The 27,070-nt window shown below is 38.3% G+C and overlaps 1 protein-coding gene across 1 annotated transcript in view; it reads left to right on the forward strand.

The window, feature by feature from the left end:
• Positions 1-19,828: 19,828 nt before the first annotated feature.
• LOC102090327 (mucin-5AC) overlaps positions 19,829-27,070 on the forward strand; it is a 52,146-nt gene continuing 44,904 nt past the window's right edge. Inside the window, exons 1-7 of the mRNA XM_065066499.1 lie at positions 19,829-19,959; positions 21,746-21,817; positions 23,470-23,541; positions 24,602-24,863; positions 25,881-25,995; positions 26,440-26,530; positions 26,922-27,034. Coding sequence (XP_064922571.1) covers positions 19,887-19,959; positions 21,746-21,817; positions 23,470-23,541; positions 24,602-24,863; positions 25,881-25,995; positions 26,440-26,530; positions 26,922-27,034 — 798 coding nt within the window. The 5' untranslated portion in view covers positions 19,829-19,886. The remainder of the gene's footprint in view (positions 19,960-21,745; positions 21,818-23,469; positions 23,542-24,601; positions 24,864-25,880; positions 25,996-26,439; positions 26,531-26,921; positions 27,035-27,070) is intronic.

The following is a 27,070-nucleotide window of genomic DNA, read 5'->3' on the forward strand; positions in this document are numbered from 1 at the left end:
TTCTTTACAGTGTGGGAAGGGTTGAGTAGGATATTAATAAGGAGAGGAAATCTGGGAAATTATGCAAACTAGTGGCTGTAGCCACACTAGGAGACCTGCAGTCCCTCCTAAATTCCACCACACTTATGTGAGGGCAAAGAACAAGCTACGACCACCCATTCTCAGTATTCACATCTATTCAGAGTGTGAGTTGGACTACAAAGGGACTAAATTTCTCTCTACATGTGTGTGGCGGTCAGCATTATGGAGTTCTAACCTGAAGGTCTTTAAATTGATAATAACAAAAAAAAAATCACATAGTGTCACCCTTTTTACCCGAACTGAACTCTGTTCTGTTCCAATGGCTTTTTCAGATTGCCACCCAGCAAGATTCAAGAGCTTTTCACAGCTTCTCCGAAAGAATTTCACGTGTTTGCTACAAATCAAAAGCGTCATGCTATTAAAACACATTCACAACTCTTCAAATTACCTTACATGGAAAGCTAGTAATTTCATTTTCATTGTAGCTTTTTAACTCTTTTTTTTTTTTTCAGTCTGACATCCTAGCATCTTTTCTGTTATCTCACTTAAATTCCATCCTATAAAAGTAGCTAGTTTCCCGCTGTTTTCGTTGCTGCTAAATTCCTCTCTTTCTTTTTACTCCCTCAGTGCAGTCACTGCTTCCTTCCTCCCTCTCACCTCCTAGCTATCTTCGACTCAGCCCAACACCCTCCATGCTCCTGTGATTTCTGCAAACAGGCATTGGAAATGCCTGGGAGCCTGGGATCAAGTTCCCAGCCTGCACTGAGAAGACCAAAAGACTTTATGATGAGATTGTTCTCTGCTCCAATTTTCATTTTTCCTGTTGGCACAGCAAACTTGTTGGGAACTGGTGATCTATGTGGCACTGTCGAATCTGCTTTTAAGAGCATTATTGGAGGAAAAAAAGGTCATTATAAAGACCATTGTCCGCTCAACATTGGTCTCTGTTGACATGGCTGTTGAAGCAGCAATAAACAGTGGCTATCGGTGTGAGACCCTGTTGTCAGCCTCTTTCATCAGCACCACGATACAGTGAATAAGTCTTGAAGGAGGTCCTCGTGGACCTCTTTGTTCACTGAAGAGCTGTTTCTAGAAATGGTTCATGTCTTGCCTAGCTCAGGTCTGTTACAACAGAGAAAGGAAAAAAAAGAGAAACATTTGATGTGGATGACTGACTGAACACAAATAACTGGAGGGCAAAGAGGTTTAAAATACAGCTCATTTCCCTCCTTGACATAGTCCCAAGCTTAACTGGAACATCTTGGAGGCAAATGTTCAGAGGGGGCAATCGTTTTACCTGCAGGGTATTTTCATTTTACACACAGTTTCATGAGTTTATTCTTTTATGAGCATCTTATGCAATGTCGTGAGCCTGGCAGAACAAGCTGTGACAGGGTGTTTTGGTGTTTCAGTTTCACACTTGTTCCTTCCAATCGAAGGAATGTCATGAAGAGAACAGCTGTGGAGTGGCTGAACTGATCAGCCAATTTCACACACAGGTCCGCTTGCAGTGGACCTGGATAAATATCTTTGCTAATATTCTTTGCTAATATTTAGTCAAAGGGCAGTTCTTTGTGCATATTCCATGAAACAGTTGCACTGTATCCTGCTTCCAATTTTTCTAGTCTTTGCATTTGTTTTCAACTAAGACTGTTTTCCCATACACTCTTATTTGTGTGCCATCCACAGCCTGTTTTGCTTTCTGTTTGCTTTCTTTCCTTCCATAGGAACTCACTCAAGACTGGCCACAGGTCACCCAGTACCTTCTCCTTTTGTCTCAGTTCATTGTTCCTGTACTGGGGCATCTTTTCTCAATTCCTAGGACTTCATTTTTACTAGACACATGGTCTGAGACAGGTATTATAAAATAACAGACCTTTGCCTACCATAAATGTGCAACATACAAACCCCAGTCTGTAACCAAAAGTAAGAAGAAAGAGTGTTATCCAGATACAAACTTTCTCAGGCTTTTGAAAGATGTTAATGGTGGCCTCAGAGTTAATGTTCACATGTACATCCAAATCGCCACAGAGGATGGCAGACAATCCTAGTTTAGCATGTCTTTTAAAGGTTAGCTCTACTGGCTGTGTGCTCCTCTCTTACAGTACAGCATGGACCAGACACTTAAATATATAGAGGGCTTAAGTGTGAGGCTGAGGGGTAGCACAACCTTTGTTCCGAAACTTCATTTAAGGGACCAATGTCATCCCCTGTTTAAGGAGATCACTTATTAGAAATACATTTTTTTTTAAAGCTAGGTATTCATATACACTGAATTTGGGATAAAGGAAAGAATTCCTATCCATATTAAAGCGTTATATTTCCCTAGAGTTGTTTAAAAATCGTCCGTACACTGATATAATAAACATTTCCCTCTGCAGAGAGGTTAAACATAAACTTAGTTCTATGTGCTTGTAAATCAAAGTCACTGGATTTATGCCCAGTTATAAAAAATTTGAGCTGACCAATAGTTACTCTACCAGGTCTAACTCGTAACTGTAATTGAACTTTACCTCAAGTCCTTGTTTGACTTATTTTTTTTTCCTTTAAAAGAGACTTTTCCAGTATTTCCAAATGACTAATCTAAGCTATAAATATATTAATCTTATTTTTAAGTATTACATTAATATACAATTACAAATAAAATGAAATATTGTCCACTGGATTTTGTCTAAGTCACTCTCTGTAAAAATTCAGCAATGGCTTTAGAGATGACAGATTTTCAAAGGTCTTTTGCTTTGCTGGCTGCAGAGCTAGTGCGGTGGTCAGATACCTCTGGAAGGCTAGTTATCAGAGGCGATATTATATGAAATGAGCAAATATCACAGGAAACAACTTCACAAAGTAGTCAGAGGGTCTGAGCTGGCAGAAAAAGCCAGTGCTAGCTGGTCCAGTACACTGCTTTCCTTGCTTCAGCTAGTTAAGGGTCAGTAGTCAAACAGGGGATGAAAACAGAAACCTTAAGAGTTCTGCAATGAAACTTCTTCCATCCCACCATTCATATGAAAAATTGCACCTTTAGCCACAACCATTGATCATTAAGTTCATGTGAATGCAGAATTTCCTCTTTAAGTGGTATTTGAAAATCAAATGAATTGTGGTAAGAAGAGTAAAAGCTTCCTCTCTCATTTTCTGTCTCTACCAAATAGAAAAATGGCCTTTTTCCCCTTTGTGCCACAAAAGGAGCCTGTTTCATCCAAACTCTCCAGTTCCAACTTGCTCAGCATCATCACTCTGTTCTCACATGATCTTTGCTCCTTGAATACCTACTTCACTACTTGCCAGTACAGAAAAACAGCTAAAGAAAGACTCTGCTTTCCCAATTTGCAGAAAGTCTTGCTGCCTCCCTGTAGCCCTGCTAGGAGACATAGTCAGGACTCATTAGCCAAATGTCTGCCAAACAAGCGGGAAATGGGACTTGGAACAAGGGTTGGTTTGGACTGAATTTCACTGGGACAGCACCAGAATATTTTCTGAATTTAAGGCGCTACTTTTCCAAGCAATGAAAATGAGTGATCTTGTCAACAGGAAATCTCACAGTACAGGTAGTCGTGCTCTCAAACAGTCAAGCAAACCATCAGAAACCACAGGATAACTACACAGGTGTTTGATTTAATTAATTACAAGGACTACAGCATCAATATATTTCATTACTTCTGTCATAGATCTCACTACAGGTAAAGACAGAATACACTTCACAATCCAGGGTTTAAACCTGACCAAGGGTTTTGGTTCAAAATAAGAATTAAATTTCCTGACAGGAACGTGTTGACCTGTAAGTGAATGTAATTATGGAAAGAACCTGTGGCATGTACAGTGGCAAGACAAATTTCTGAGGACTCTGTTTACCTCCTCTTGTTGCTGCATCAAAGCTGTCAGCTAGAACATACCCTTTCAGTTGAGTTGCTCGGTCAAAAACAAAGCTTATGTGAATGTTCAGAGTCATTTCCAAGCACCTGTGACAGACAGAGTAACATTTGTCTCTTCTATTACATAAAAGATGCTGTCTGACACCCCCAGAAGCCATACATAAACTGGCGCACTTAGCATATATGCTGGCTGAATGTGGTATTCAGCTCAGTATATTTAAACTCCTTATTGCTCCATAGCACTCACCAGGAATAAATGATTCTATGTACATTTGATTGACCTGGATATTCCTTCAGGTAAAAATGCAATTTTGTTTTTTGCAGTCATTGCAGAAACAAATAGATTTAGTGTTGTAGTGCTTGACATGGGTTTCAGCTGAACAAGGATTCCAAATTTGTCATCTGTATGGTCATGGGTTGTGTGGTTACTATCAAAAGAAAGCCTGGTAATAATCTGGCATAAGATGAAGTGGGAGTTCTGTACTTTGTTCTTACGGAACATGAGAAGTTTCTTTTTAGATACCTGTCTGCACAGCACAGCTTATTATTAAACATACATTTCTGGGTGGAAACCGATCACCAGATGGTATTCTTTGCTATTGTTCTTGTTCTCCTATATAATGGTTTTGACAGGCTAGTCTTTGTTTTCACAAATGCTTGGCTCTAAGTTGTTCATTTAGTGCTTTGGCACCAGAGAGAACATCTTTTTAGCAGTGTTGTGCACTCTCTATGGCTGTGTACTTGCTAAATACTTTGTTTAAAAATACTGTCATGATATAAATCTGCTTTTCACTCTGATATAAAATACATATTCAAACAGCACAGATTTTGCACTAGTAATTAAGCAAATGGGAAACTGTTAATACAGGAATTCTGTAAATGAATAGTTTATTAAACTAATACAGCAAGTTATTAGTATACATTGTACTAATATTGCAAATAATGTTAGTTCTTTGTATGAACAAGTAAATTGGTATGTGCCTGGATACAGTCCATCTCATTCCTGATTTGGATAATGGCATTTCTTGATGATACCAACCTTAGATGGGTAACAAGTACCCTGGATCAAAAGAATTGACATCAAAATTATTGAGATAAACTGGAAAAATATCTAAAATTAAGACCAGAACATAAAAAGTATTTGAGCAGTTGATTTTGCGTTGCCAAAAGGAATTTAGGAATTGCAGAGGAAATTAGGTGTCAAAAGCCAGCCAGGAAAGTGGCATACAGTTTGCTATAAATTCCAGTTAGCATGTTAGTAAAACAGCATTATCTTGCTTCCATTGAGTTATTCTCTATTTACCATTGAGTAAGTTTGCACTCTTATGTTTCCAGAGCACTGCTGCACAATCTTATGTTTGCTAGCTGCCTGGAATTTATACTGCAGCTTCATCTTTATTAGAAAAATTCTCAAATCAAACTCCAATCTGTAACTATCAGTAGTTCTTACATTGACTACTTTTCCTGCTAGTAATGGTAGAGTGTCAGGAATCACCATCGGACTTATGACTATCTTCAAATAAAACAGTCAAGTATATATTAATGAGACCCAAAGTGTTGAGGACATGAGGAACAACTGCCAGTAAGCTGGATAGCTGCTTAACTCTCTAAATATAGAATCAATTTGGTTGGAAGAGACCTTCAAGATCATCGAGTCCAACCATTAACCTAACTCTGGCACTAAACCATGTTGTTAAGAACCTCATCTACACATCTTTTCAACAGCTCCAGGAATGGTGATTCAACCACTTCCCCAGGCAGCCTGTTCCAGTGCTTGACAACTTAAAAGTGAAGAAATGTTTCCTAATACCCAATCTAAACCTTCCCTGGCACAACTTGAGGCCATTTCCTCTCATCCTATCACTTGCTGCTTGGGAGAGGAGACCAATATGCTCCATGCTACAACCTCCTTTCAGATAGTTGTAGACAGCGATAAGGTCTCCCTTCAGCCTCCTTTTCTCCAGGCTGAACAGCCCCAGTTCCCTCAGCCGTTCCTCATAATACTTGTTCTCTAGACCCTTCACCAGCTTTGTTGCCCTTCTCTGAACTCTCTCCAGCACCTCAATGTCTTTCTTGTAGTGAGTGCCCCAAAACTGAACACAGTATTCGAGGTGTGGTGTCACTAGTGGTGAGTACATATTACACAAGTAATAAATACATTATTAATTGTAAGGGTAAACCTTCTTCCAGATCAAAGATGTTATTTGCAGGTTATGGTAGTGACACATGAAGGAAGAAGTCTGTTCATAACACCTTCAGTTCAACTCAATTGCAGCCCCTCTTAATTGCATTTCTAGAAGATGCTTTTTTAGCTCACCTCAACCAGTGTTGCAATACCTTCGAGAAACAGTGTGTGGTAAGCAAATCGATTTCATGATTGTGGCCAGAGCTTAAGACACAACATTGCCATTCTGTAAGATACTAGTGACAACTATAATTCCTTCTTATTTTCTTCCTTTATCTCCCCAAATTTGCATGCCTGCTGGGGCACATTCTGTGGCAGTACTTCCATCAAGGGCAGTTTTATTCTTTTCAGTTATTGAAACGAAGATAAAAAGCAGTGCAGAGTAGATCTTTATCAGGAGCTATTTCTCCAATACTGTTTATCACACAGTTTCTTCCCTGATTCAAACAGGCACATATCAAGAAGGCTGCCAACAAAAGCATGGTCTCAGACATTAAGTGTTTCAACAAAACTCTTTTCACCCTATGAACCGTGGCTCTGAGTTTGAAGTGCCTTGTTTTCAGGGAATGGCAAAAGGAAAAGTGATTGAACTTGTGCACCCAGAGTTTGGGCACTTAAAACCACCATCTATGCCATAGCTTGGGACACCACCGTTTGTTAGCACTTAAACTGCCACCCTGTGTTATTAAATACTGAGCTTTATTATACCAGTGTATAAGACAGTGGTGGGGTTTGTTGTGTATTTAAGATTTTAATGGAATTTGTCCTGGCTAATCCTAAATGTTCAAACTGTGCTGTGTAAAAGAGTCATTGCTCTTTACCCAAGGGAAGTGTCCTTAGATCCATTTATTTAGTTATTCATTTACAATTCTGGCTCTGACCAGGTTTCTCAGGTGTTTCTACCCTATCCTTTATTTATCAAGGTGGGAAACAGCAAAAATCACCATCCCTTCAATGCCTCTGATTTTTAAACTTCTAAGCTAGCAGTCAACTGTGCATATCTATTTTTATTTACCACACACAAAAAAACCAAAACCAAAACCAAAACCAAAAACCAACCACCTTTTGCTGTTTAGAAGTATAAGAGACTTACATTCCAAACCCATGGAATTTTGTCCTAGCTTCTCTAGTGGAAAAGTAGATTGTCAAAGTAGATTGCTCATCGAGGTGGATCATCTCCCAGGAACACTGAATTTAATGAATTGCACATCATAGAGATAACCATTACTTCCTGTAGACTTGAGAGCAGGCTGAGCAAAGATTTTGCTTTTGGCTTTGAGACAGCAGAGTAAGTTCTGTGAACATCTGCAAAGGAATCCTTCAGTGGACAATATTTATTTGAATTATCAGAAGATTTTATGGGTCAGATACACCAAAACTTGTTTCTACTAGCTAAGAATCCAGGCTACTATAATGTTGCATGACAGAAAATGTACAAAATTTGCATTATGAACTCTTAATAATACTTATAAGTTCAGCTTGGAATCACTAGAGGGTAAAGTGATTGCGGTAAGAAAACGTATTTTATTCCCTCAGCGAATGTAATAACTGTAAATACAATGAATTCATGTGAACTGGTTCAAACAAGAGTCTAGCTTGATGGAGCTTCAAGCCATAATGTGTATAAATATCTCAGTAATTGCTAAGCATTATATAAGTTGTAAAACAAAACTTAAATATCATTTAAGCCTTTTGATATGTAGCAATTACAGCAAAGCTGAAATAGACCATAATGCCTAGAAAAGCATGCTGAAGTGAGCATTGTACATCACCAGTGTGGCCAAAACACCTCTGTTTACATGCAACGTGAATGATTCCTAACACAGTGAAAAGCTTGTCTCAATTCGTCACCTACAGGTAGTATTTTATCTTGATCGGATCCGGCTTCACTAGGTGTGGGATAAAACTGGACTGAGTTCCTGGGAGCCCAAACTCTACACGAAAAACAAGGCAGTCAGACCTTTTTTTTAGCCAAATTTTAACATCAAGCAGACTTAGTTCTCAGCTTGGCAATGCTTCAGCTGCTGACATATGTATGCTTCCTCCCCTCTACTCTTGCCTCAGAAAAATAAGACTGACATTTAGCATTGTTGAATATGTAAAACTAGAACAGCCTAATGAGAGATGCAGACAATTCTCTGTAATCGGGAATCTCTGAGCAAAGAGGGGATGTTTGCTTAAATAATTTGCCCTAAATCAAATGTAAATTGGTAAGTTACCTGAAAAAAAGTACAGGATAAAAAGTGTATGAGAGTGTAGTCTGGGTTATAGAGGAAGTCTGTTGCAACAAAAACAATCACAATGATCTCTGATAGCTTTACATCTTTGAGCCTTGAAATATACCACAAGTTGTTTGGAATATCATTAAAAGAGCATGAAACTCATGTGCAGGTTTACTTCTGTGCTGGTCAGCTGAGTTACGCTGAACTACTTTGAAAGTACACCAGTGTAAGAGAGTGGAGTTCCCTGAAGTCTTGAATTCTATCCAAAACCTGTAAGAAAATAAAGCACTCCCCACCTGTTTGCAAGAATGATTCAGAGAGAACAAACGAGCATACAAAGGAGTTCCAAAACTGCAAGATCCACACCATAAAAGCAAACCTACTTTTCCTGTTTCTCTTCTTGTTAGACTGAAACAGAAAATGGAGATGGAGAGACTTTTGGACTGTGCTTGTTTCAGAAAGCTTAAGAGCTCACTGTCTGCCCAATCTGCTTTTGATGCATTCATTATGGCACTAATGCAGCATTTCCTATCTGTAGTGTCCAAAACACTTTCCAGAAAAAGGAACAATGTTCCGATTTTATTAAAAGGGGAATGGATAACAGTGTTGAGCTTAGTTTGAGTCAACAGTCAAAATCTTGCTCTCCACAAAGTTAATTGAACTTAATTAAGAACAGGGCTTAGTGCTTTCACCTATAAGCAGGATCTACTATTATTTCAGTCATTAACTTGAAATGTATACAAATAATATATGGCAGGCAATAAGTTAAGTGCATTCTAGCACAAATTACTCTTTTTCAATCACATATTGTATTCTTAAAAGGAAAAAAGTACTGAAGACACATAAAGAACCAACAGAAGCATGCATCCCTGAAGCTAGTTGAGGGACAATATAAACAAGTGGTAAATGTGCTTTGTTTTGTAATAAAAAAAGGAATCATAGCTCTTCTACCTGTACCTGCACACAGAATTAGTCTTAAGATAACACAATGCAGGACGAAATATCAGGAAGATAAAATTCAACAAAAAATAATTCCATGTATTCCATCTTACCACAATGGCCACTGAATCAAGAGTCAGATGAGATACAGAAGAAGATCAAGTGTTTGAAAACCTAGAGAAGCAAATGAAAAGGCAAATCTATCCTCTAGAAATTAAGTACTTGAATACCATTTTTATTATGAAAACCAGGTGAATTTGGCACTGTCCAGGGAATCTAGAAATATCATTATTTGATTTGTAGGGTGACTACCAGCAGTTTATAATTTAGCCTTACTTTCTTAATCAGCAGCTCAACAAAATCTGCTTCAGATCTGAAATCTATGTGGGATTCTGTCTGTTCATTTTATTACTATCATTGCAAACTCTGCCTTCATGCAGTCAGAAATATCCACAGAATCATAGAATCATAGAATGTCCTGAGTTGGATGGGACCCACAAGGATCATCAAGTCCAACTCCCGACCCTGCATAGGACAAACCCAAAATTCAGACCATTTGTCTGAGGGCATTGTCGAAATTCCTCTTGAATACTGTTAGCACTTAAAAGAGGTGCAGAGTTAGAAGATGTACATCAAAATTAGACAATGGCTACAGCAATCACTACCAGCTTATAACATCATTCTCCTACTGAACAATGTTTGACAGTCAAACTGCTATTCATAAAGTTTGACTGATTATTACAACAGAAAGGACTAGAATAATCTTCTACTCATCCATAACCCTGGCAGTCATTCCAGGTCAAGGGAAGAATTTTCAGTTAATACGGTTCTTACATACAAAACATGAATGTTCAACACCAGGTTCCGCATTGGATCAAAGCAGATAAGAGTTTTTATAGTTTTCAGATCAATAAAGCCTAAAACTGACTATAAAAGAGGACAACAGACAGTTCATCCACTGACGTACTGAATGTTCAATCCAGTAGAAGTCTAGCTGCTCAAGTTTAACAGCATTCTTGTTTTATATCATACTTTGGCATTGCAAAATGATAAGGAGGCTGACAGCTCAGCTTAGCAAACCATGCAGATCAATTAGTCACCTCCATGATGCATATTTAGAGAATATATCTAAAAACCACAATCTGTGATAACTTACAACATAGAGCCTAAAGAAATTAGAATTTCGTGTGAGAAGAATGAGGAAGGATTACTTAGGTGAGTAATGATTGTAGGCTATCTGAAGTTGTAATGTGCCATCTTTGTGCGTATGCAGTATTTCACAATCTCCAAGCACAAGATTGGATCCTGCTGTTCTCCTCTAGGTTTCTGTTTCACTGGGTGCCCATCAAGCACCTGCTGTAGGGAGGGTGAACCCGGATTTGAGTGTGAATGAGAGCTTGTTTGAGTGTGATGTTTGTCTACAGTCCTCTCATTTCCTGGAGATTTTGACTGTTGCAGAGTGAACGTGGTGCACAGATGTCATAGTCTTGAAATGGATTCTTTTCTCTCTCAATTTGAATAGTTCTTTTCCAAAGCTGCACATATTCATTTAAACTGCACTTTTGACAATTTTCTTCCAGGTGCTGCGTTGGACACTTCAGCATCTCAGCTGCCAAACTTTGGGACCTTCAGAGTTCCATCTGGGGGGAAGGGTTGACACACCAGAAGGCTGTGCTGCCATTCAGCAAGACCTGGACATGCACACTACCAAAATAGAGCTCGATACTTTGAAAAATCATTCCTAGGAATGTTAAGCAGTTCACCCCAAAATACTGGATATCCATAACTTTTCTATGCCTCATCTAGCAACATGTGGAACAAAGCTAATAAAGCACAAGTATTTCCAAACCTATTTTCAAAAGCAGTACTTTACTGGTAATTAATTTCTCAGGTACTCCAGTGGTGGGCACTACAGAAAAGTAACTAAGGAAACTGATGAGTAAGGTCTGAATAACACACAGTAACAAAGTATTAGGCCACATAGTGAAAAATAATTGAACAAATGAAGAATCACAGAATCATATAATCACAGAATGGTTGGGTTTGGAAGTGACCTCCAGAGATCATCTAGTCCAACCCACCTGCTAAAGCAGGTTCACCAAGAGCAGATCGTACAGGAATGGGCCCAGGCAGGTTTTAAATGCCTCCAGAGAAAGAGACTGCACAACCTCTCTGGGCAGCCTGTTCCAGCGCTCTGTCACCCTCAAAGTGAAGAAGTTTCCCTTCATATTAAGATGGAACCTCCTGTGCTTCAGTCTGTGTCCATCGCCCCTCATCCTATTGTTGGGCACCACTGAAAGGAGTCTGGTCCCATCTTCTTGACATCCACCCTTCAGATATTTGTAAGCATTTATAAGATCCCCTCTCAGCCTTCTCTTCTCCAGGCTGAACAAACCCAGCTGTCTCAGTCTCTCCTCACAAGAAATACGCTCTAGGCACCTATTCATCTTCATACCCACTGCTAGACTCCCTCCAGTAATTCCTTGCCCTTAAACTGGGAAGCCCAGACTGGATGCAGTACTCCAGATGTGGCCTAACCAGGGCAGGGTAGAGGGGAAGGATAACCTCCCTCGACCTGTTGGTCACACTTTTCCTAATGCACCCCAGGACACTGTTAGCTTTTTTGGCCACAAGGGCACATTGTTGATTCATGGTCAACCTGTTGTCAACCAGAACTCTCAGGTCCTTCTCTGCAGTGCTGCTTTCCAGGAGGTCTACTGCTAACCTGTACTGATTCCTGGGGTTATTCCTCCCCAGGTACTGGACCCTACAATTACCCTTGTTGCATTCCAGCAGGTTCTTCTCTCTCCAGTCCCCCTGCCTGTCCAGGTCTCACTGGATAGCAGCACAGCCTCCTGGTGTGTCAACCCTTCCTCCCGGTTTGGTATCATCAGCAAACTTGCTGAGAGTGCACTCAGTCTCTTTATCCTGTTTGTTGATGAACAGTTTGAACAGCACTGGACCTAATACTGACCTCTGGGGAACCCCACTAACTACAGGACTTCAGCCAGACTCTGGACCATTGATCACAACCCTCTGAGCTCCACCATCCAACCAGTTCACCATGCATTCATCCAGCCCACACTTCCTGAGCTTGCCTGTGAGAAGGTTGTGAGAGACAGTGTCAAAAGCCTTGCTGAAGTCAAGGTAGACAATATGCACTGCTCTCCCCTTGTCTACTCAGCCAGTCATACCAACCTAGAAGGCTATCAGGTTGGTTAAACATGATTTCCCTTTGGTGAACCCATGCTGACTACGTCTGATAACCTTATTTTCTCCACGTGCTTGAAGATTATGTCCAGAATAATTTGTTTCATCACGTTTCCAGGGATGGAGGTGAGGCTGACTGACCTGTAGTTTCCTGTCTTGCCGTTTTTGAAGACTGGCATGACACTGGCTTTCTTTCAGTCCTCAGGCACCTCCCCTGTTCTCCAAGACCTTTCAGAGATCACAGAATCACAGAATGTTAGGGATTGGAAGGGACCTCAAAAGATCATCTGGTCCAATCCCCCTGCTGGAGCAGGTGGAGAGCGGTTTAGGAATAGTATCTCCCAACTCTCTCAGCACTTGTGGGTGCATCCAGAGATACTCATTATTTAAACTCTGTCTAAATAAGTAAGAACCCTCTAAGAAACCTGATGTTTCACTCATGTTATTTAAAACTGTCTCGTGAAAATGCACTGATGGTCTTAACAAAAATACCACCAGTGTTTTGACCTTGAAAACCGAATAATATTTTATAAAAATAATTATAAACTTTGTATTAAATTTACTAAACTGAAAATAAAACAACAGATGAAGATAATGTTAATTAAAGCATCATGCCAATAACCACATGAATTAAGATTGTCTTTAAAGTATTTATGGTCATGATCCCTGCTACTGCAACAAGGTTTTGCAGTTCTGATGGTGATCCTTTGATGCTTACAAACCTTATTCAGACTTCCAAGTGACATTAATTTGTGACAAATTTGTACCTCCTGTATTTTGTCCAACATTTTCCATTAGTTTGTAAACCAAAATGCAAAATATAGAAAAGGAACTTTAAAAAGTTATTTTATAATAGAGATTCAACACACATCACCTCTGCAATATGTTCTCCCATCAAGGAGAATGACATAAACAGAAACTTTAATTATTAAAATGAATGTCTATATTTTAATTGAAATACTAAAGAAGCATCTGCTGACTTCCTTACCACAGCTGTAAATTCAATTAATTTCTCAGAATCTTGAATCGTATGTGAACTAAAAGATTTTGTTTCCTTCTCCATGTTTGTTTACATGTATTGAATTATATCTTCTATGCAAATTTTGGATAAAGAAAGTCTGCTACAGATTTAAACAAAGGACATATTTGCAAGAGTCCAGTGGAGTAAGAACCATACAAATTACACTAATAGAACTGCTGCCGAAACTCGCTATGGTAATAGTGTATAATATCCACTTTTCACAGTCTGTTGTTCATATTATTACAAATGTATCCGAGTGTCATTTAGCAGAATGCTGTTTGCCAGACTATTCTAACATGTAGGTGTTTTTGAGGTTGTGCACCACTAATAGGTCCCTTTGAAGGTTTAGCTCAGCTCAGCACTCCATTTCACCCACTTTTTTACTACTTGTACCATTTATTTCTCTGAACTTGAAAACATCAATTGCTCCTAAAGACTCATTTTTTTATTTCTGGGCACTATGGCACTATGTAACACAGTCCAACTTTCAGCTGGCTTTAGGCAGTGCTGCTATGACCATATGGCACAGTATAGCTCTAGGTAGAGATATCAGCTCAGATCCCAAACAAAATGTTGCCATGTCAGTGCCTCAGAGAAAGGCAAATTCTCACAGGTGGAACTTCCTATCAATGTAATGACATTATTTCCCACAGTAAATTTACCTTGGCCTTTGCTAGCAGAGGGATCTCTGCAACATGCACCACTGCACAATGTAAATAGGTCCTCAAGAATGTGTGTGTACATAAATTTTTTAGTCTATAATACCAATTGCAAATATTAGTATGCACAGTTGTGGTGTCTGTGTTTACAAGCTGTAAAGAGGCTTATGTGTTTATCCCCTTTATACACAGACATATCCTGGACAACATGCAAACCTTACTCTGGCCCCTATGTTCATATTCCTCGTGGTACAGGGTGCACATCATTTTTTCCTGCAGAACCTTCTCTTACTCAAAGTGTTTAAGGGATCTTGCTGGTAAAATTGTCTTTAAGATTTCCTGCTTTGTTTTTTATTTGTTTACTGCAGAACTTAAATTTGAAGTGACTGAACTCAGGAAATGCTGAAAAGAGCAAGGACAGTATCATCAAGCTGCTTGAGTGCCATAAAGTTCATCTGTGATGCCAGTTGAAATATTTATATCAAGTTGTAATCATAGCTTTTTAACTGTGCATTCTTAATTTTCTGGACAATCAGCTTGAAACACTGACACTGAACATGCAGATGTGCTGAGCATTCAGTTGCTGCTGAAAGCAAAGCCAATGGGAGCCATACTCTGAACATATAGCATTATATGTAATGCTAGATACTCTGGGAGAAAAAACAAAAACAAAAACAACAAAAAAACCCACCCACCCAAACAAACAAACAAACAAACACCAAAACAAAACAAAAACCCAGATCCTATGTATGCCAAGAAGAAGATAAAGGATACTGGAGGAAGAAGAGGAAGAGAAAAATGCAGAGCAGCACTGGTTGCAGGTAGATCTGAAGCAAAGAAACGGTAATGACACAGGTGCCAGCAGCAACCAGTCAGGAGAATGGCTATTCTGTATGCAAAAATCCTGTGAATGACAACCTGAAATTTGGCACTAGATTTGCAGAAAATGTGTGAAGGAAGGCATGGACTAAAACAATGCAGTTCAACCACTGAATGTTTTATTACAAGAAAAAAACATCTTACCAGTGCAGGGTTACTCTGGGAACTTGTGGTAATCTCACATTATTGTGCTAATACTAATACTATTGTTCACTTAACCCAGTCTACACCAGTCATGACATTTCGGATCTTTCCCAGGAAAAGGAACTTGGTTAATATAAGAGCATGGGTATATTTAACATACAATATTTGTAAAATTAGGTCTCTTTATTAACTTTGCTTGGGTGTAATGTCTTAATATGGGACTCTAAGATGTTCTATGACTTAATTTCTTCACAAAGGAAAATGGTTAAATAAGATGAGAGATACTAAATGTATTTTACTTCCTATTCATATTGGTGTAAACTAGCCTTTCATGTTGCAGCTAAAAAGCTTCCAATGCCTGATTTAACTTGCTATGCATGGCTTGGGTTAATCTAAATGACACTGCAACTTTTGAAATTAACAGATAATAGAAATAAAACCAGAAATAGGTCCTAATCATTATACACATTACCTGTGTTACAGTAAAGCAATGGAGATCAAAGCATTATGTGCTTGGTTCTCTACAAGGTACACACTAAAAGACAGCAAAAGAACTATTCATGTTAATGAAACAGGATTTCAAATCTCAGATACTAATGTAATTTGATATTAATCAATGAGTTTTATCTAAGCCTTTGGAAATAAAGGAATGGATTAATGGCACTATGTTTGACCATGATCTACTAAAGGATATAAAAGAAGTTGTATCCCTATTTTATTCTTTAACTATAGCTTTATTTTAGTTAAATTGTGTGATATTACACTATAAAATACCTACTGCAACTGTTTGAAATGTACTTCATCTTTGCATAAGAGGACACCTATAATGTTAATGAACAACTTTTGAGTAGAAACTGATCGGCTGCCTCACTTTTCTATAGAAACTTTCAGATAAAAAATCTTGGTTTGGATTTGCACAGGAAAAAAAATAAAATTGGGACAATCAGTTGGTACTTCAGCTGAATGCAAAGCCTAACGTCCCAGCACCAGTTCTGGACCTTAAACTCAGCCTCAGAAGCAGACAAATGACCAGAAAAACCTAGCATACAGATCCTTGTTAACTTGCATTTTAGCACTGGCACAGAGGACATGCCATAGTTTCTATCAATTAGAAATGTTTTCATCCTTCTGTCAAAACAAAGCTACTCCGAGGTAGCACTAGGTGGACTAGCTACCCTTTGCATGTCTCTATGAGTCCATCATTCTATATCTATAGAAACATAAATGCAAACACTGATTTCAATCATCACTGCATCTGAAAGATAACTAAACTTGGTATGACATTTTATTTGCATTCTACAGAGAATATGCATGAAAATAAGATCTGACAGTTTCATTCTTCCTTATGAAGGATTAGATTCAGAAATCATGAGTAAGATGTTTGAATAACATAATCACCCTGGAGCATTTGATCATGTAGGATCAAAAAGAAAGGATCTGAAAATGCTAACAACTCTTTACTGAAATGTTTCATTCAATTTAATATTGCAGATACAGAGAGTAGGAATACGATGCCATGAAAAAGAGAGAGGAGCTAAAGAAAGAAGTGTCTGGGTTTTCAGATCAAATGCAATTTTAGAACCTTTTCTCTTTTCTGTTAAAAAAATACATACCTCAATAAATTTTTCTAAGATATGACTGCTTATGCAGTCAACTGTATCACAGAATCACAGAATGTTAGGGATTGGAAGGGACCTCAAAAGATCATCTAGTCCAATTCCCCTGCTGGAGCAGGAACACTTAGATGAGGTTACACAGGAAGGCGTCCAGGCAGGTTTTGAATGTCTCCAGAGAAGGAGACTCCACAACCTCCCTGGGCAGCCAGTTCCACCTCCTACCCTCACTGTGAAGAAGTTTCTTCTCATATTTAAGCGGAACCTCTTGTGTTCCAGTTTGCACCCATTGCCCCTTGTCCTATCATTGGTTGTCACCAAGAAGAGCCTGTCTCCATCCTCATGGCACTCACCCTTTACATATTTATTAACATTAATGAGGTCACCCCTCAGTCTCCTCTTCTCCAAGCTAAAGAGCCCCAGCTCCCTCAGCCTTTCCTCATAAGGGAGATGCTTCACTCCCCTAATCATCTTTGTTGCCCTGCACTGGTGTCTCTCCAGCAGCTCCCTGTCCTTCTTGAACTGAGGAGCCCAGAACTGGACACAATATTCCAGGTGTGGTCTCATCAGGGCAGAGTAGAGGGGGAGGAGAGCCTCTCTCAACCTACTAACCTCACCCTTCTATCTGTACACTGATTTGATCATAAACAGTTACACAAATTTTGGCATGTGACTCCAAACCAATCCTAAAAAAATACTCTCCCATGCCACCTGTGTAGGTTTTTTGAGTGAATGGAGGTGAAATACAATTTGAAGAGGAATTATTTATTTGAATAATTAGTATTATTACTAAATTAATTTATCATAAATATTTGGATTTTTTTTTAAAGTATCGTATGTTTTGATACACTTTAACATAATGTCCTTAAAGAATCAGCACAAGATAATGGCCGTTAACATGGCAAGAGGATTAATCAATCAAGTAATCAATCAATCAATCAAGTAACCACTTAGGAGTGTAAGGATAATGTGATCTGTGACTTCTAAGAGATCTGAGACTTACAGCCAGAAATGCAGATATAGCAAACCACTTTTGATGGTGCCTTAAAGCTCAGTCAAAGGGGTTAAATTTAACTGTAAAGCAGCTTCAGCCTAATTTGTAATGTGTCATCAGTAGTGACCAAACTGGGATCTCTGAGATGTCATAGTACTTCCTTGAACATGTAGGAAATGTTAACCTCTGTGTATGAAACAACAGCATAGCAACTGTTGATATGAATTGATTTTTCAGTGGTAAGCAATGTAATGATTCATAAAGCATATTTTTCTTCTCACCAACAGAATCACTTAAGAAGCTTATGTGTGTTACCCAGCTGAGGTTGCCATACTATTTTATAATTACTTCAATTACATACCAAATGTGTCTGTTATATTTTTTCTGTTGAGATCTTCATCCTGGAACTTTGATAATAACTGTTACAGGTTAAATTCCCTTAAATTTGCACTGCATGTATTTCTGTATATACAAATATCTATTATTCATCTTCTTTTCCTCATTTAAATCATACTAAGGTAAATTCTTCAGACTTCTGTCAATGAAGTTGCCAGAGATGTAACTCATGGCTGAAATTGACCAATTCTTTTACTCAACAATTTCAATTTTATTTAGTTATGTCACTTTTATTTAAATATTAATAACCAGTTGTACTTTTAAAATGATAGGAAAGAGAACATATCTTCTAGTTTCTGCTCACTGGTTAGGAAAAAGGTATTCCTTTTATTTCTCTGTTAATACTGAAGTTACTTCCTCAAATATAACTGTTCCAACAGAGAGAATATATATTATTCAGAAAACAAACAAAAAAAAACACATAGAAAATTGTGTTTGAAGAAACCTCAAATGGCAATTTAGTCTATTACTTGGCCTCAGGGCACTATCAACAGCACTTATACCATTCTCAGGTAGGTATTTTTCTAACTTATCCTTAAAAAATACCAGTGATGGGAATTTCAGAGTCTCCTTGGCAAGCTGTATGAGTACTTCACCATCCTTGCAAAAAGAAATTTTCTCCCTGTTGCCTAACCTAAACTTCCTTTCTGGTTTTAAACCTAATTACACCTAGTCCTCTTGCCAGAGAGTGTGGAGACCACCACAGCACCTTCTTCTTTGCAGGAAACGTTCGATTCCATGTGTGATTATGTGATCTGTCCTCCTACTGAAAGACGGTGTTTCTCTACATCCCGGTGTAAAATACTATAAAGGATTAATTCACCAAAGTAATATAGCTGCAGATAAATATATTAACATATTCACAAAACATTGTTCACTCTTGTATTGTTCCTAAGATAAGAAACATTCCAAAGGACATTCTTGTAGATTAGTCTTTTTGTGTCTCTAGGAACCAGAATCACCAAGAAAATCTACTTTTTTAATTGAAGGTAGAATCAATCCAATTTGTTATGATGGAATCATGTTTACTTAGAAAGGAAACAGCTGAAGTAGCACTAAAACTGCCCATGTGAGATGAAGAATCCCTCAAGGAAAAGTGCTTATTACTCACTCTCCAATATTGAAGGATTTTCACTGCACAGTCCCATCTTGTGCATGGCCCGTGGATAAATTCTGACCTTAGATGGTGTTTTATTTCCTCACTTTCACAGGCAAAGTGCAAATTCATCATTAAAAAAAAAAAAAAATCTATGTCAGATGGAACTTCCTCAGATTTTGTTTGAGAAGTTGCCATAATTTACAATAAGAAAGAAAATAAAGTGAAAAAAGTGTTGTTTGTTTGTTTGTTCTTTAAAGTAACTCATCCCAAGCTCCTGCTCAAATTTAATTCAAGAGTCCTTTAAATTGTATTTATCCCCTAATTTATGACAGTTTGGTAAGGCTAAGCCTGAGCAAGATTTCTTTCTCCTTGCTTCTTGACTTTTAATCAAAAAGACCTATAGAAAGAAGACTCCTCCTAGAGTGCAAATACTTGAGGGAAAGTCAGAGCATCCTCTATTTACCTGTGCACCTGCAAAGAAAAACTAAAATGTCTGAAGCCCCACCTTTTAAGAACCTTGTGAAACAATCTGGGAACTGAGCCAAAACCTACTCTCTCACTATATAAGACTTGGGAGCAGACAGGTATTTCCTCAGAGGCAGGTTGTTCGGTAGTTTCTACCGGACTTCCAGAAGATGGGCACAGGTGGTGGGATACGAATACCACTATGGATATCAATACTAGCACTTGCCTTCATACAGATCAAAGGTAGGAAGATTCACTTCCTTGGCTTTTTTACTGTTTTAAAGAATTTATAGCTTGCTTTGGAGTTCGAAACTTTTTTTTTCCTTGGCTTTGTGAAGCTAATGAAGCTGTTACCTTTAAGCAAGATTTTCTTTTCTGTTGCAAATACTTTCCTTCCTAAGAAGAGGAATTTAATTGTCTTGAAAAAGTTGTACCGTAGTCCATGCTCTCATCCTGTTTTCTCCAGTGGAAATCTGGAATAGCTCCACTGATTTCAGTGAAACTCACTCAGAACTCACATTTCACCAGAATGCATTTAGCTTTTGATGTCCACTTCAAGGTGGTATAGCATTTCAAAATGCAAAAACCAAAATGTGCAAAAGTGGCTCTATGAAGGAACAAATCAGTGGAGTATGACTGCATGCATTATTAGAGATTTTGTTTGTTTTATCAACTGATGACACAGTATTGAAAAAAGGAGAGATTTTTCTTAAAAAACATTGGATAACAGGTTTTAAAATTTAATCTATCTATGAAGTTGCATAAAACCTTAGAGCACAAGGCTGGTTTTTGATGGGGTGAAAACAGATGAAGTTGCCTTAAATATTCTTAGCAGGCACTCACTACTCACAGATGAGTGGAAAAAAAAAGTTATGTGTACTTCACCTGGTAATGTCCCTTAAAGTTTAAAGCAGTAAAGATAGATTTTAGTGCATTTTGATTCAGACACAGATCCTATTGTATTATTTTACTTTTTTCCCACTTCCAGATAATTTGTCACTAATTTATGTCAAAAAGTGCTGTGTTAAAGAATAGCCCATCAAAAACTAGCTGCAGCATTAATCTGCAGTGAATATGGCATGATGCAGAGCGTGCATACAGTGCATAGCGAGAGAAGCAAAAAATCTCTCTGAGGCTAGGCAGTGGAGAAGAGGAGCCCAGAATCATCAAATGGTTCATTGTATAAAAACGGGCACAATGTGTCCATCCAACACCAGCTGCAGACCCCAGCTGGTCCAAAAAGGAAGGGACTTACTCCCTGCAGCTCTGATTTCAGCATTAGCCCCTCTAGTGGTGCTACCCAAGGACTGCCCTTGCTGTGGGATGCAGCAGAGGGTGAGGCTGCCTTTTCGGTTTTCTCCAGCCAGCGTAGCCTCCCCTGCAACCTGCCCTCTGATGAACTCTCACTAAATGGTGCATTAAAAGCCCCTCTGGCCCGTGCAAATTTTGTGTGTATTCTTATGCTGATGCTGCAGTGGAATGGAATGAAAAAGCATTTTTTTCACTGGAAACAAAACTTTTTAGTTTGGAGCAAAATCACCAGTCACAAATGTATCTGTTGGAAAGACCTGTTCCTTTCTGTGTGGTTTGTGTGACTGTTCGTTCTCCTTCTGTCATTTATTACGAAAGTGCTTGAAACTGTAAAATACATAATGACTTTGGCTTTCAGGAAAAGAGGACAGAGATCAGCCCTTTTACTTTAAATGGATCCTTCCTGTGAAAAAGGGACCTATTTTTAAAGCCCTCTGGGTAGACAAACGGTTTTACTGACAAAGCGCACAGTGATCATAAAAATCTGCAGTAATATTAGAAAAATAATTTTTTTTAAAAATATGAAGGAATAGTATGTGGCCTTCATGGTTGCATGTACAAGTCCTAATGCAAATCTGACCTCCTGTACATGAAGATAGTTTTGCTGATTTTTGATATACTGACTATTGCATATTTAAACAGATATAATTGAGAAATTACGAGGGAACTCAAGAAAATTAGACATTAACATTTTCCTCCTCCACTCTTCTTGATGCAGTTCAAGCTCAGGATGTTGATCCACAAACAAAATCAAACTATGTTTCCCCGTCCATCCTGCAGCGACAAAAACGTAAGTATTTTTATGCTGATCTATTTCTAAGATCTTGTCCCAAATTTAATTGATAAATAATAAGATTGCTAGAAACTGGTTATTTCTAGCTAGAACATACTTCCTTTCCCCTGCCTCCCAGCTCGTCCCCCAGGGAAAAAAAAAAAAAAAAAAAAAAAAAAAAAAAAAAAAAAAAAAAAGAGAGAGAGAGGGAGATCCTCTGTACAATTTATCCAATTCCCAGCCAATCTCTGACTGCTCTACACTGGAGAACGTCCCCTGAGGTCTTGCCCAGTGGATCTGGCCTACTGATATGATACAGTTATCTAATCTTTAACTTCATGAAAGGTACACACCTTCTACATAAAAGTGTATTTTCAGAAGAGGTGTATGTACACATACACATCACCAAGGTAGTTGATAGTAGGAAATAAAAGATACATTTTTTGTGCTGTGTCAAGATGACTGCATCACTCATGAGAGAATAAGAAAATTGTAACTATCTTAAACATGTGAATCATTAAACACTACAAAATCACACATGACATATAACTGTACAGAACAAATACCATAACTTCACAGAGCAAAATAGGGGTGGAAGGATGCAACACTGACTGGTACGTTAGTGATGATAGGCTGAACCAATTAATCATTAATCCTGTCCAGCAATCTGCAGTTTGTGAAGTCACTAACTGGTGATTAAAATAGTGATAAACCCAAACTGGAAGTGTACCACAGATTATTTAATAATAGTGAGCACATTTAATTATTGGAACAGGTTGTCAAGGAAGGCAATATGTATAATTTTCCTTGAAATTCTTACATCAGGGCTAAATGAGATTGTCTTTCTAAAACACGTATTTGTATTCATGATATTTTTTGGTCTAAATGCAGAAGTCAATGGCTGACATTGCACAATCTATAGTTTGGAAGTCATTAAACTCTACGATTTTGATACTTTCAAGGGAGAAACTTCATCAGTTCCTCAGACTGTCATGTTAAGAAAACCACATTGCAGGTTCTCTAAGTATTCTGTACCTTTTGTTGCTGGATCCAAAGAGAAAACATTAGATTTGGATGTAGAAAATTTAGGGCTGGATCCTACCAATGGAAGTCTTTGCATGAAAAGCACATGTTTAAAGTTTAATAGAATTTAAACTGCTGTTTAAAAATATCTGCTTAGAGTTGGTTGTGTAAAACTGCATGTCTCAGCACAAATAAAGATATGAGCTTTACAAAAAAAAACAGCTTCAGTTTCTCTTCCTCGCTTCTAATATTCTTCAGTAACTGTCTGCTTCTAAGTGAGAGGCAAAGTTTCAGACACAGTCATTTAAACTTCTTTTTCTGCATTTCTGTTACAAACACTGTGCTCTAAGGATCAGATTGCTCCTCTTCTGACTTCAGAACATCAGGCCCAGAATCAGATAGGAGACTTGAACAAACAATGGAGGAAAGTACTACAGCCAAAGAGCATGGTCTTTAGGATCCAGCTATTAGTGAAATATTTAGAAAGACAGAAGCACTGTGTAAAAAACACCAATAAAACCTTGTTGAAACTTCCACCTAGAGTGTAAGTAGTAGTAAGAAATATTAATCCCTAAAGAGACTAGGCAATCTCTATCCATTTTTTAGGACTTCTAATAGGTTAAACTTGACCATTTCCCCACCCTTAGGTGTTCCACCGTCTTCGAAATCACAAGAAGTGACAATCATTCCACCTTTTCAAAACACATTGAAATTAAAGGGTAAGTTGAACAAACGTCATGAATCAGATATCTCTGTTCTTGCTGATCACAGGGGTAGAGCATGGAGTAACCCAAAAGATTAACAAATTGTGTCAGATCTTTTAGCATCATAAAATAAAAAAATGAACAAGAAAAGCAGTCAGTTCATCAGGTAACAAGGATAATCTAAATATGACCCCAGTACTCAGCCTGTATTTTGTTAATACAATGCAGCTTCTTTTTCCTTTTTTTTTTTTTCCTTTTTAAAAAAAAATACATATATATATATATATATAAAAGTATATATATATATATATAAATAGTACTTCGGAAAATGGTGCAAAATATTTCCAGTAAAGAGAGGGATATAGCAACGTGTTCAAAGCACTGGTGAGACACCTTACCTAGGGTTTAGGGTGCAATTCTGACTATCCATGTTCAAGCAGAGTGAGTGTAAATCTGGAAGAGACACAGTGAGGGACTGTGAGGATAATCAGGGAGATAGGAGAGCCTGCTTGTAATGAAATGAAGACTTGAAAGAGATGAGTGATTTCTATAATGGGTGGGGGGAGGAGCAGGGAAGTGGAACACCTTCAAGGTAAAGTGTAATACTGGCACAAGAACAACCTGGTATACATAAGACAGGAATATGTTTTGGAAGATGCTGGCAAAAGTCATCCAGCCATTCAAAGGGCAAGGCTCTGAGTGGCCTTCCCTAGCAGGAGTACAAGCTAGTTTAAATCTGACTTTAGACTTGTTTTACAGTGCAACTTCAGAACTCCTTACATTTAGGAAAGAATTTATAGGGTATGGCTGTCAACAGAACAAGAGCATTGGACATAGTGGCCCAGGAGATCTCTTCATCTTAGGCCCTCTATCCCTATGCAAACCAGATTTAAGACAAAATATAACTGACCTAAATAAATAACAGATTGCTAAACAAATAGCTTGACAAGAAGGAAAACAGAAGATGGGCTTTTTAGACTGAGATTAGTGAAAGAAATAAAAGGGAAAAGCAAATAAAAGGAGGGTATCTAGAGCAAGTTATAGAAAATTCTTACTGCTTATTTTGAATCCACAGCTGGCAACCCCTCTCACAATGGCCGTGTGTGCAGCACGTGGGGTAACTTCCACTTCAAGACCTTTGATGGGGACATCTTTTACTTCCCTGGGATCTGCAATTACATCTTTGCATCCAACTGCAAATCTCCCTATGAGGACTTCAACATCCAGATTAGGCGTACCATGGTGGAAAATGCTACCATAATCACTAATGTCATCATGAAGCTGGATGGAATAGTGATTGAACTGACCCGTGGCTCTGTCCTGCTTGATGGCAAACTGTATGTTCATAACTTGAAACTTCCATCACTGTTCTTAGTTCCAGTGGGCTCTTTGAGTGAGCATCCCTTTCCCTTATCTGATCTCACATTGCTTCCAAGCAGCTGGAAGGATCAGGTCCTTCCTGAGGTATCAACATAAATAAGAGGACCTGACTAAGTGCCACTTCTGCAGATTACCCCTGTCCCCATTTTGTTCAGATGAATCATATCTCAGATGCTGCCTCATTGCTACAATTGTGTATGTGTATGTACAACTGAGTCTATATGCTGGATTCAAAGTGTTAGATTTTTACACTCTTTAAGTTTCTACTTAATTTTTTCAGAACAGGATCCTTGAGAGGAATTTTTGATGGCTTTTGTCCTTGCACTGAACAGCATGCAGTTTGGCGGTGACTGCAGCTTGTACCTATGCTCATTTAGAATGAGCTAGTCTGGAAACTTGCTATCCATGTAGCAACGGTAGCACTGACTTTTGTATAGGGTGTGAAACCTGTCCAAAAGGTAGGGTAAATATTTGGGCAGCTATCCCACAGTGAGCTGTGTATTACAGCAGTTAGGTACAACAAGCTAGTCTAAAGGTTATCTTGGGTACACCTTTGTGAATGGCACTCATGTCACAGAAAGCCTAAAGCATCTGTCCCTTCATTATCAAGGGCTTTAAGGAGTAAATAGAAATATCCTGAAACATATTGCCTGCAAAACAGAACCTCCCAGCACTTTTTTGAACAATACAACCTAAGAAACATGCCAACATTTTACTTAGCAAAATACCATTAACAGAGATAATCAAAAGGAACAGCAGGGAAAGCAGGGTTGATCCACTTGCACAATGAGAAGCAATTGCATAGGAAACAGACAACATGTTACAAGCGTATATTGCCTGGATTTAGTTACTGCTCTAATTTCCTTATCTATGTATGCTGAAGCTTCACAAAGAGAATGAGAAAGGGTATCAGTGTGGATATTCAGTAGATATTCTGTCCCTAACCCTGCTGAATTACAGTGATCTTTTTCCAGGGTTCAGATGCCCTACAGCCATATGGGAGTCTTGATAGAGAAAAGTAACAACTATTTGAAAGTTTCCGCCAAGTTAGGACTGACCTTCCTTTGGAATGAAGAGGATGCCCTCCTGGTAAGAAAACATCCAAGACATGTTAGAAAGCCTATATTTTTGAAATAGTCTGTTTATATCTTTGCAGTTTTAATCAGCCAGGCAGGCATTAGTTACTTCTGGATTTATGTCCATTTTCACTGTATTGCTCTGTCTTCCAGCCTTCTCCCAATTTCCCTTTTTTTCCCACCAAGCTCAGCTTAGGATCAATAGACCCACAATTATAATGTCCCCACCTTCAGTGAAGTAGTCCTCAAATTCCAGGTCCAGAAATGTGCTCAAGTTCACAGCCCCAGGGCTAGAATAAGACCAAGTTTTTCTTGGTAGCCACTGACCTTCTCAATGGATTCTACCTTGTTACTACACAACACATATGCACATAAGCAATATTGATGTAAGCTGTGCTCGTAACCATGAAGCCTGACATTATTATGAACCTAAACTCTCTTTCCTCATTTATTTTAGGTGGAACTAGATAAGAAATACGCCAATCAAACTTGTGGTCTTTGTGGGGACTTCAATGGAATTCCAATTAGCAATGAATTTATTTCAGAGAGTAAGTAATAAAAAGCATTCTTAAGTATTGGTGCTCTGTTTTTCTTTCTTTCAGCAGTACACTGTAACATAGGTTGTGGGCCCAATTAACTGCAAAACTAGTGATAATGCATTTCTATAATGTCAGTTATGTATAGAGTTAAAGCTCTGAGTTGTATTAGGCTGCTTCCATCACTGTTAGATCTTTTAAGATCTGCCACATACAGCTTTCTAGGTTTTCAATAGTTAGGATTCAGTTGCATGTATACCTTCTTCACCTCCTTTTGCTTTTCATATTATTATGATATTATTTTGTAATCACTGTTCATGTAATAGAGGGCAGTATCAGAAAATTCCTCCATACAGAGGCCAGTAAGCCAGAAAATATTCTAATATTTGGACTGATTTTACAGATACGAAACTGACTCCCATACAGTTTGGGAATAGGCAGAAGATGGATGGGCCCACAGAGCAGTGTGATGATCCTATTCCTCCCACTCTCCTTGTGAACTGCTCGGCTGAATTTGTAAGAACCTCTCTCAAAATTTGTTTTCTCAGTGTA

This window comes from Columba livia, chromosome 5, assembly GCF_036013475.1.
Source record: "Columba livia isolate bColLiv1 breed racing homer chromosome 5, bColLiv1.pat.W.v2, whole genome shotgun sequence".
Lineage (NCBI taxonomy): Eukaryota > Metazoa > Chordata > Aves > Columbiformes > Columbidae > Columba > Columba livia.